The following is an 11,228-nucleotide window of genomic DNA, read 5'->3' on the forward strand; positions in this document are numbered from 1 at the left end:
AATAATACATTGGCCAAAATTGCATGTCTACAATTGCAATCACGGTATACGCTTAACTTACCATCCATCTCTAAAGAAAAGTTTCAAGTCCAATTTATCCTTGGATGGAAAGAAACAAAAGAGGCTTTGTTTAATCTGTGCAGAGAGAAAGTGATTTTTTTTTTTTTTTTTATCATCATTAAGCCTAAGCTCTTAATTCCTTATGACAAAACACGCAGATGATACTACAGGTAAACCAGATGCAATGTATGTTAAGTTTAACCTGTATCCCAGCCATGGAGTAATGAGTAGGACGTGAGATATTTAGTTTCCAAAGGCATCTATTATAAACTTATGCTTCTATCACTATTCTCAAGGAATATATGTAATTTAAATAAATTTTGTATTTTTTTATTTTAAATCAAATTAAATATAACTATTAACCATTAATTAATTATCATTAATGTGTTTTTTTTAATGGCAATTATCATTAATGTATAAACACATCATATAACTATCATTTCGTCGCATTAATACATCACACCACTATTTAATGACACATAAACATATTACATTAACATCACACAATATACAATGACAAATAATATTTTTATTAATAATTATTCATTCATTAATTATTTTAAAATTTATTTAATTGAAAATATAAAATATAAAAATTAAATTAAATATAATAAAAATTAAAAATTAAATTAAATTTTCCTGAAGAGTGTCTCTCCCTCTCTCTCTCTCTCTCTCTTTCTCACAATATGCTCAAGTTTAAACACCCCAAATCTCCCTAATTAAAAAAATCAATTACATACCTTCGATGGTGAAGAAGCATAAGATTAGACAAGCGAGCGATGAGGATAAAAAGTAACAATAATGTCCACATCTCAAAAAAAAAGTTTAGCAATGCTGAGGTCATACATGAAAATGCAACATAATTAATTAAATATCTGAGGCTTAACATTAAACCCAGAAAACTTTAATTTACTGCAAATGAAGCATCTTAAACTTAAAGGCTACAGAACTGTCAGCAAAGTTTCAACAGGTCTCCCAGTAAAAATTGAACAAAAAGAGATTTAAATACAACTGTGATGAACTCATTCATGCCAGTAAACTGTATACCTTTCTTTCTGTCAAAAAGCCAACTAAATATCTTTTGTACAAGATAACGTCTTCATAACTGGATTCTTAATCTGAGATTCAGAGAGTGAGATCCTATTTCCCACCCTTACCATAAGTATCCTTAAGTGTAACTGTACGGTTAAAGACAAGTTTTTCTGCAGTTGAATCCTTGTCCACAGTAAAATAGCCTGAAATTGCATAACAAGTATGACCAATTAACACACTATAATACACCATAAACAAACACACAGTACACAACTTTTTAACCTCCAGTAAAAGACACCAAGATTTATTACTCTCTATCACTCAATAAAATATTTATTACTTCCACCCCTGATAAAATGCTAAAGGCAAAATATAATATAAGAACACAGTACTTGTATCTTATTTGGCTGCATACACCAATATTATATCAATATTATGGTTTTAAGTCATCCAAGAATTCAGAGAGCATAGAACCACACAAGGTTTATGAAACCTACCGAGCCTTTCAAACTGAAACGTATCCCCTACAGCAGCATCCCGAAGTGATGGTACTGCATATGCAGCAGGTACCACCACTTTGGAATCCGGGTTCAGATCAGCTAGCCAATTATCAAGTTCAGCAGGATTCTGAAGAAATAATTGAAGTCAACGGAGTTCATAAACATAGTGGCGGAAGGCAAGCAAAGAATTCAAAATACCAAAGTAAATAAGTGCCAACCTCAGAATTAAAGAGTTTGTCAAACAATCGGACTTCCACCTTCAATGGATCAGCCCCGGGGGAAGGTTCAGCAACCCAGTGAAGAACCCCCTGAGTGAAAATTTTCAAAAGGGTAAAGAATAAATACAGTCCGGAAAAGATAAATTGTACAACTCTCAAAGCATATCATTCACAAAGTTAGAAGTAATCAGTGAATTCCAGTATGACTTCAAATGGATAAACAAATAAAAACCTTTGGCTTGCTTTTTTTAGAAGGATCATATTCAGCTCGAATTTCAAGCACAGTCTCGTTATCATCTGCCAATATTACATCTGTGCACTTTATGGGGAATGCATACCTGCACAAATGGGAACGTGCAGCTATTCAACCCAGATCTGCAATAGGAAATTGACAACATGTGTGTGTGTATGTGTGTGTGTATGTACATAAACATACCTTAGCAGGACTGACTTGCCAAGAGCCAACCCATAGTAATCTTTAGAATCTTTCATCCGGAAATCTGAGCGCTCAATATATACAACATTTGAAAAAGGTACCTAAAGTCAGCAGAAGAAGTGGTTACTGTCACAGACCAATATCAAACAATTGGGAGCAAAATACGTTTCGCACATTAATATTTGCTTTCTGTTACAGGAGTAAAAGTTTCATGAGCAGACAATGCTCAAAACCAGTCCAAACGTGATTCTGATAAAAAACCATGCAGATTATTCAAATTTAAAACAATCTAAAAGCATGTCACTCTTATTTATCCTCACCTTGTAAAAGGCAGATGTATCATCTGCTTGAGCATCAGGCCATTTCTTTGCATCAAGATCCATAACAGAGCCAGATTCGAGGTTGGTTATGACTACCTGAGAACACAAAGAAGATGAGGCAGTCAGCAGAAAAGATGGTTTTTTTAAAGGAAGATTTCAGACTAGATGATGACCTTAAGTGGATGCAGCACAACCAATACACGAGGTGCTGTCTTGTTTAATTCTTCTCTAATGTGATACTCAAGGCGATCCAAGCGAATCATACTACAGTCACTGTAGCACAAAATGTTAAAACATTAATGAAAGAGTCAGCAATATGAAAAGCCAAGTTTGTCTAAAATGCATGTACATATAGTGCACCCCACAATAACTACACATAAAGAGTGCATTAGAATGTGTATTTTCAACCTTCTAGTGATTCCAATTCCTCGAACGAAAGCATTTATTGCAGTTGAAGTCACACCCCTACGCCGTAAACCAGCTAATGTCATGAGACGGGGATCATCCCAACCATCAACATATTTATTTGTCACAATGTAATTTAACTACAACATCACATCATAGTAGATAAATATTAGATTTATAACTTAAACAACTCAACAAAACACACTAAAATTTTCCATACAAAAACATTGATTTTGTTATACCTTCCGCTTAGACATCACAGTGTTTGTAACATTCAGCCGTGAGTATTCCCAAACATACGGCTGATAAAGGTCCAAGGCATGTAGCAGCCAGTAGTATGAAGCACGCCTTGTCTCAAATTCAAGTGTACATAGCTAAAAAACAAAAAAAAAAAAAAAGACGTTCAAGAATGAAATGGAAAAAAAAAAAAAAAAAGATGTTCAAGAATGAAAAGGAACTTTAAAGTTAAAATAATTAAATGAGCACAAAGTGTAAAGAACTCAATAAACTATATGTCATGCATGCCCTAGAAGACTGCATACTTTCAGAATTTTAAGTTTATTCAGTTTGTTGAATAAAAGAAAAACCTGAAAATCTTACATGCGCAACATTCGGTCCAGGAAGCAAAAAACAATCGTACGAGTTGAAAAAAATCATAAGCATAAGCTGCTCAGCTATTGGGACGACCAACATGCTTAGATTTCTCATGATTATTTATGAAGCCCAGAACAAGTTCCAGAATTTTGAGAGGACGGGTAGTATACATTCCTACCAACCAAGCATAAGTCCAAAGGACAGGAAACATTTTCATTGCATGAAAATGTTATTAGTCAGAGGCAACATGAGAAAACATTTTAATGATTATTTAGTAAAAAGTCTGAGAGACTAAAAGTAAGCTTTATCTAACAACTCTGCTTCTCATTCACTAAAAGCAGGACTAAAAACCGCTACTTAATTCCTACTGGAAGCATAAAGTAGAGGTTCAGAAACAATAAGTAATGTACAAGTTATTTTGATTATAAAAGTCCCAGAACCCTTCACCTTTAAAAACACCCTGAAATTTAGGTATGTTGTTAGTCAATAAAATTGAAAAACTTTCTTCTTCAAGTGTTTTTAAGAAATAAGTAACAAAATGGTCTGCATTATAATAACATAAACCATAAACTTCCAAGCATAAGTCCAAAGGACAGGAAACATTCAAATTGCATGAAAATGTTATTAGTCAGAGGCAACATGAGATAAAATTTTCATCATTATTTAGTGAAAAGCTTGAGATACCAATAGTAAGCTTTGATCTAACAACTCTGCTTCTAGTTCACCAAAAAGCAGTACTATAAACTGCCACCTAATCTTCCTACTAGAAGAATAAGGTAGAGCTTCAGAAACAACATGTGCAAGTTATTTTGATTATAAAAATCCCAGAACCCTTCACCCTAAAAAACACCCTGAAGTTCAGGTATATTGTCAGTCAGTAAAAATGAAAAACTTTGTTCTTCGAACATTTTAAAGAAATCAATAACAAAATGGTCAACTAAAATAACATAAGCCATAGCCTTCCAAGCATAAGCCCAAAGGACAGGTAACATTCACATTGCAAGAAAATGTTATTGGTCAGAGGCAACATGAGAAAAAACTTTCTTAATTATTTAGTAAAATGCCTGAGAGACTAATAGTGAGCTTTGATCCAACAACTCTGCTTCTAGTTCACTATAAGGCAGTACTATAAACTGCTACTAAATCTTCCTACCGGAAGAACACGGTACAGCTTCAGAAACAACACATAGTGTGCAAGTTATTTTGATTATAGAAATCCCAGAACCCTTCACCTTATAACACACCCTGAAGTCCAGATATATTGTCAGTCAGTAAAATTGGAAAACTTTCTTCTTCAAGCATTAGAAATCAATAACAAAATGGAAAACATTCAATTCTGCTCCTTCACATTGTCCCAACATTTTTACCTATTTCTCTTGGTTCTTTAGCAGCAATGAAATATAAATCACAGTTAACCCAAAAGCAGAAATGCTTTTCTTATCACCAACCAAGCTCTGTTGAATTTGGAATAGATTGAAGTTCGCAGGTTATGAGTGTTTTCGGTTACAGGAACTTTGGCTAATTTTTTATGCCTAATTTCTAGAAGCTATTGGGGCTTACCAAAAAACAAGTTAAAAATATATTTTTTTAATTTGTAGAAATCTTCCATTTTCTCGTTCCCATTGCTTTAGATTGATGAATCACTGCAAACCTTGAAGCTATTATGGAGTTGTTTGGCTCCTAAGAAACTGAAAGGAAGTATATTTTTCTTCATTTATGAAACAATAAAAAGAAAATTAAAAGCATGGCCGAAGAAAGCCACATGTCATATTTTTCATTATCAATTCATTCATTGGTCAACTAAGGGGTAAAACAGGGTCTGTAGTGGCAAGTTCACAGTTGGCAAAAAATATACCACGTCAGAAGAAAAATATTTATAAAATCCACATCATTAATTTTTCAGTGAAAAATTACATGTCACTTGGTAGTCCCTTGTCATCGCCATGTCACATGATTAAAACTCTTCTTTGACAGTATTATCAATTGTTCTTCATTGTTCATAATTCTAAAATAAAAGAGATCAATAAATTACTCAAAATTGAGATAGAAGGACTAAAATAGTACAGGGATGTACCAGCTACTTCAACCTAATTCTAGCATTCTATCCCCTTAATTCCAGTTTGTGATAAAATGCTAATTGAATCCAACACTGATTGATTTTCACACCTTAACCCTAATTCTGACTGTAGCCATAAACCCTAAAATCCCTAATGTTCGACCCCCACCCAGGACTAGGCAGAATTATCCAAATGGATCCTCTATCAGACACATCTAGCATTTACATGCCTTTTAAAAGTTAAAGATGGACTGGTTAAAACTAAAAGGAAACTTATCCAAAACTGATCTTGAAAGTTGCAAAAATTAATAATAGCTAAAAAAAGAAAGATAACATACTGAATGTGTGATATTCTCAAGAGAGTCCACGATGCAGTGCGCATAATCATAGCTTGGATAAATGCACCACTTATCCCCTGCATGAGGGTGAGGAGTAAACTGGAGAGAGAGAGAGCAAGATAAGAGTATGTCAACAACAATGGCACAAGGAAACTAAGTAATAAAAATTATATAGGATATGACCTACCTTGATACGATAAGCAATGAGGTCATACATATTGAAATTATCACTCTGCATATCTTGCTTCATCCTGAGTGTCGCTTTGCCCTCTTCAATTAGACCTCTCTTCATGTCATCAAAAAGTTTTAATGACTCTGCAATTGGTCTTTCTCTCCAAGGGCTATTCATCTTCTTTTCCCTATACTCCTTTATTTCTTCAGGGGTCTAGCACCAAAAGAACCAGTGCTGGTTAGGCATAGAGCATTGCCATGGATGCAAAAATTAAGTTCCAAACTAGAAGAAGATAGAGGCCTGTGCATTTTTTGCTCCAGGTTATGGATATTATCATGCATTAGAACCTGATGATCAACATATGCATGACCCCTTCGTATCAGCTCCACTGCTAACTCATACAAATCTTGGAAATAATCACTGGTGTAAGTTATCTGCAAAAAACCCAATGCAAATAGACATCAACCAAAAATCTTTAATAAAAAACTTACATTATAATGTTGAGAAATGTCATACCTTGAATGGTTCCCAGCCCATCCACTTGACAATTTCTTCAATGTGATTAATATATTCTTTCTTTTCAGCTTCAGGGTTTGTGTCATCATATCTAAAATTTCCCAAAGATAAAATTAGAAAGAAACACATGCAACTGAAAACATCACTAAGATTGGGATCCCCTCCATTACTCTTTTGTGGAGTACTCTTGAATCACGTGTAAGACCCACCCAAAAATTATGGAAGCCATAACCATGAATGGTAATTAAAGGTGTGTTGGAAAGTAATGGAAGGGAGCCTGATCCCATCACTAACCCATTTAAGTTGACAAAGCACATTCCAGAAATACAAAGGAGGTCCATCAACTATTGAGATACATAAAACAAAGTAACAATTTATTGAAAAACTTTAGGTGTTAGCAGAAAAGAGCAAATCTCACCTCAGGTAGCAGCATCCACCCCTCTCTTTTGCAAGGCCAAAGTCAACAAACATTGCCTGAGTTATAGCATTAAATACAACCATTGCAAAACAAATAGTATTATCAATACAGTGCTTGTCACTTTTCTGAATGAATTATCAATAAAACTTACTTTTGCATGTCCAATGTGTAGATATCCATTTGGTTCAGGAGGGAAGCGAGTAAAAACTCTTCCCCCAGTCAACTTCAAGTGCTTGTCAAGCATTTCCCTTGTATTGCAACATCTTAGCACAGATCCATTGCTGAAAAATACTTCTGTGTGCACCTAGTATCCACAAGAGAGTCACCATTTATTGAACAGTCAAGTGAATATTCAATGAAAAGAGCACTATCAATCATGTAAACCCTTGCTTCAGTTCTCATCTTCTTTTCCCTTCTTTTATTCAATTTTCCAGTTCTAGTTCTTTAGAATCAGGGATGCTAGGAGTCTATACCAACTAACGTACTCTTTCCACTGGAGGATAGAGAATTATTATCAAAAAATTTTGGCAGTGTTCTTGTGATTGATGGATGCAATCAACTTCAGATGTAACTCCTACAGAACCCTGGGTTAAGGCCTGGGGATTTCTCCAATCCACCATACATGTAACTCATGAGAAACCCTAGATGTCAAGCTTAGGAATTTCTTCCCTTTTCTCCATTTAATTTTCCCTGTTGTCCTAAACATTCATGTCAGAAAATTGCCTTAACCCTACCTTCCTTGCTATCCTACATCATCACCAGACAAATAAACATGATGAGTGCAATTATATACACCCTGAACTACTGATAACAAATAGAGGTAATAGCAACAATAAAAATGAGACAAATAGTGTTGTTCCTGAATCTTGAATGAATGTAAGGCAAGAGAAGAAAAGAAACCCTTGAAAGACTAGCTTATTTATATACCTTTACATTGTCTTCTGGGGCAGGAAATATTGAAAATGGATTAAGTTCTTCTTCAGATGGCTGTGCAGGAATATCATCAACAACAGCTTTTTTCTACACAAGTGCAATAAGCACAGAAGAGAGAAAAATTATTATCACAGACATGCACATGTAAATATGAAAAAACATGTACTGATTCTCACCTCAACTTTAGCAGGTTTCTCTTTCTTCTCCTTCTTTTTCGAAGGCTTCTCATCATCTGCTGCAGTCCTCTCACCAAGTAATTCAAACATTTTTACATCAACAAGTTGCTGTTACAGACGAGAGCAGACTCAGAGAAAATGTTTTCTATCAACAAATAGCCAATTCAGACCGTATAGGAAGTTTGGAAAATCACCTTAGCAATCTTTGGATCAGCCCATGGATGCCTCTTCCTAACGCTTCCCAACAACTCACCAACTAGAGACGAATGTAAATGATAAAAAGGAAAATTATAAAAAGAATATACTAAAATACATGTGCACAAGAGAAAAAGAGGTGAGCATTTCACCCAGATAACGACATATATCACAATAGATGGACTAGCATGAATTATAGAGCTGAAAGGGAAATAATGAATGTGTATCAGGCCGGTTACGCTATAAGCTTCTATGTCCACAATGTCAGGGAGTATGCATGTGTAACATCTGCACGTCCTTATACACACACATTCAAGCTGGTTCTATGACTGCATGTTTCTCTAGGTGTGTACATCAGTAAGTGTTTTTTGATACTCTCTATGTAAGCATGTGTATAAGAGCGAGAAAGCAAGAGAGAGAGAGATAACAAACCATTTGTTCGATAACGGCGCTCAATAATTACAGCTTTATTCTCCTCAAAAATTTCATTGACAGTGTGTGCAATTTCCTCCACAGAAACTTCAACTCCTGCTCATGAGTAGAATAAAGTAATCAAGATCAACAACATATGACAATAAAGAAAGCTCAAGCTCAAACAAACTCACAGTTCTGCTGAAAGAAACACTAACAATTAAATTAGAAACAAACCAGAGTATCTAAAATTATCATTCATCAAAAGCATAAACAATCTTATTACGTACCAACGCCACATGCTTCTTCAAATTCACTCCGCTTAAAATCCTCTGATGCAATGTTTGAAAGAAATAAAAATGCTGCTTCTAACTGAGCTGGAGTCTTTATCTGAAGAAATGCAATCGCATTAAATTTCAAAATACTAATAATAACAAAACCGCAGCACCACAAATAATATCTTCCTCTAATTAAGCTAATCACTATTGCCAAACACAGAATAGGTTGCAAACCTTAGAAGAGACAACATATTCAAGTAAATCTGGACGATGTACAAGCGCATTCGCAGGGTACTTCGTGGCAACCTACGATACATATATGGCAAAACTCATCTCGAATTCATTTTTGTGAAGATTTCAAACAAACAAAGAGAAATCAATGAAAAGAAAAATCCGACCGTGTATAAAAGATTTCCAATCGTTCGGTCACATCCTTCAGTCAAAGCAGCCTGAAAAAAAAAAGAAATTGAAATGAAAGAATTGCTATGATCTAACCAGTAAAAATCCAAAAAGAGTGAAATGTCGAAGCGTACCTCGTGAATGACGGCTGTGAGATTAGCAGTGACCTTGTTGTTAGCGATGGTGTTACGAGCAGTTCGTTCGTCCAAACCAATCTTCACGAAGAGCTCTAAGGTTTTATCAGAGTTTTCGTCTTTGACTACCATTTTCTTCGAGATTTTTTTTTTTTTTGTGGTTTGGAAAGGAAGATGAAAGAGATTTTTCTTGGGGTTTGGATTAGATTAGAGTGTGGAAAGGAAGAGTGTAAGAGGCCGGCTGGCTGTGTCAGAAAGGGAATGAGTAAAATTGTAAACCCTAACAAGAAATAAATAGGAAAATGGAATCCAGGGTGCGTTTTTCGCGTGAGGTAAAGGGTGAGATTCTGTGAAAATGGAATCCGTCGAAAATTTTAAGTCAGCGCTCGTAAAGTGAAATTCTTTGATATTTTAATTTAAATAAGGGAAATATCTTCTCTTCGTCAACGAAATCTTGCTTACTGGACACCGATCAATTTGGATCACAGCCCAGGCCTGGTGCGGCCTGCACACTTCAGGCCCGTGGTTTTTGATGGGGCTGTTGGGTCTCTACACAACCCAAGTAACTTGTCCTGGTCAGCCCAACGCACGTATGGGGCTTATGGTTGGCCTTTCTTGTTTATTTTATTTGTTTGTCCGTTATGATATATTATTAGATTAGGGGATGATTTTTTTTTTAACCCATAAAAATAAGTTATTTTTAAAAATAATTATTTTTTAATTTTAACTGATTTTATTCAAGAAAAAAGATTTTTGGACAAAATTTTTTTTAATAAAATCTCATTATATTCAAATTATACGATTTGAAATTTGAGTTGACTCAGAAATAATAACAAAAACAGCTCCACCAAAAGAAAATGCAGCTGCAATTGCAAGCATGAGGAAGAGAAGAACGACAAGAGGTGCGGCCTCTAGAGGGGTTGTTGAGACTACGCTTCAATTTTACACAAATGATGGACCAAGGCTGAAGATATCCCCAAATGTCATGCTTGTCATTAGCATTGATTTCATTGCTTTTGTTGCCATTCTCCATGTCATGGGCAAGTTATACTTTGTTTGTAAGGAGGCATGACATGTGTATTAACATTAGCAAAATCGATTTTCAATTTTACTTTGATGGATTCAATTTCTTTCTTGTTTCTTCATAATACTAGTATATTTAAATTTTCTTTTACTATAAAAAGAAATAAAGTAACAAAAAACCTAATTATCCAAAATAGAGGATTTTGGATAATATCTTTTTCTCTAAATCCATTTCATTTCAACAATGTTGAATAATTTTTCAATACATATTCATTTTCATGTCAAATTCCTTTTTGATTTTAAACTTTTTTCTCTATAGTGAAAGTATTTAACTTCAAGAGTTTTATATCCCAGTGAAACACAAAGATAGAGAACCAAGTTACACTCTATATATAAAAAATGTTGTTATTACATGCTATGTTTAAAAAATATATTATTACAATTGAAAAAAATTTGTTACACATTTTAATTCCAAGAGTTTATGTTGCAGTGAAATACAAAGTAATAAGTTATACGTCATATTTAATAACAGAAAAGAAAACCAAAACTATAAGCCTAAGAAGATGTTTCATGTTTTAGCAAAAGATGTTACACACCAAAACTTCAATAGCAAA

At 34.4% G+C, this 11,228-nt stretch overlaps 2 protein-coding genes across 2 annotated transcripts; one reads left to right on the forward strand and one right to left on the reverse strand.

Annotated features, from left to right (window-relative positions):
• Positions 1–948: 948 nt before the first annotated feature.
• On the reverse strand, positions 949–9,870 carry OVA9 (glutamine-tRNA ligase, putative / glutaminyl-tRNA synthetase, putative / GlnRS). The gene is made up of 23 exons (XM_007022081.3): positions 9,592–9,870; positions 9,457–9,507; positions 9,293–9,364; positions 9,071–9,170; positions 8,802–8,897; positions 8,369–8,430; positions 8,175–8,282; positions 7,993–8,085; positions 7,217–7,369; positions 7,066–7,121; positions 6,648–6,738; positions 6,479–6,565; positions 6,147–6,344; positions 5,960–6,058; positions 3,214–3,345; positions 2,975–3,111; positions 2,740–2,839; positions 2,567–2,662; positions 2,247–2,347; positions 2,043–2,148; positions 1,811–1,900; positions 1,590–1,719; positions 949–1,295 (listed from the first exon to the last, which is right to left on the reverse strand). The coding sequence occupies exons 1-23, from the start codon at positions 9,721–9,723 to the stop codon at positions 1,201–1,203; spliced, it is 2,385 nt and encodes a 794-aa protein (XP_007022143.3). The 5' UTR covers positions 9,724–9,870; the 3' UTR covers positions 949–1,200.
• A 23-nt stretch (positions 9,871–9,893) lies between these two features.
• Positions 9,894–10,663, forward strand: LOC148761656 (protein transport protein Sec61 subunit beta-like). The gene is made up of 2 exons (XM_088808683.1): positions 9,894–9,930; positions 10,416–10,663. The coding sequence occupies exons 1-2, from the start codon at positions 9,894–9,896 to the stop codon at positions 10,661–10,663; spliced, it is 285 nt and encodes a 94-aa protein (XP_088664809.1).
• Positions 10,664–11,228: the final 565 nt, after the last annotated feature.

Source organism: Theobroma cacao, chromosome 7 (genome assembly GCF_053813885.1).
Source record: "Theobroma cacao isolate CCN51 chromosome 7, ASM5381388v1, whole genome shotgun sequence".
NCBI lineage: Eukaryota > Viridiplantae > Streptophyta > Magnoliopsida > Malvales > Malvaceae > Theobroma > Theobroma cacao.

Bases quoted from the DNA above. Each gene is read 5' to 3' on its own strand.
- OVA9 (XM_007022081.3), bottom strand. From the start codon at position 9,723: ATGGTAGTCAAAGACGAAAACTCTGATAAAACCTTAGAGCTCTTCGTG. The intron at 9,508-9,591 runs GTACGCTTCGAC...TTTTTTTTTCAG, and splicing joins TCACAGCCGTCATTCACGAG to GCTGCTTTGACTGAAGGATG. The intron at 6,566-6,647 runs GTATGACATTTC...GGTTTTTTGCAG, and splicing joins TGGGCTGGGAACCATTCAAG to ATAACTTACACCAGTGATTA.
- LOC148761656 (XM_088808683.1), top strand. From the start codon at position 9,894: ATGGAATCCAGGGTGCGTTTTTCGCGTGAGGTAAAGG. The intron at 9,931-10,415 runs GTGAGATTCTGT...GAGTTGACTCAG, and splicing joins TTTTTCGCGTGAGGTAAAGG to AAATAATAACAAAAACAGCT.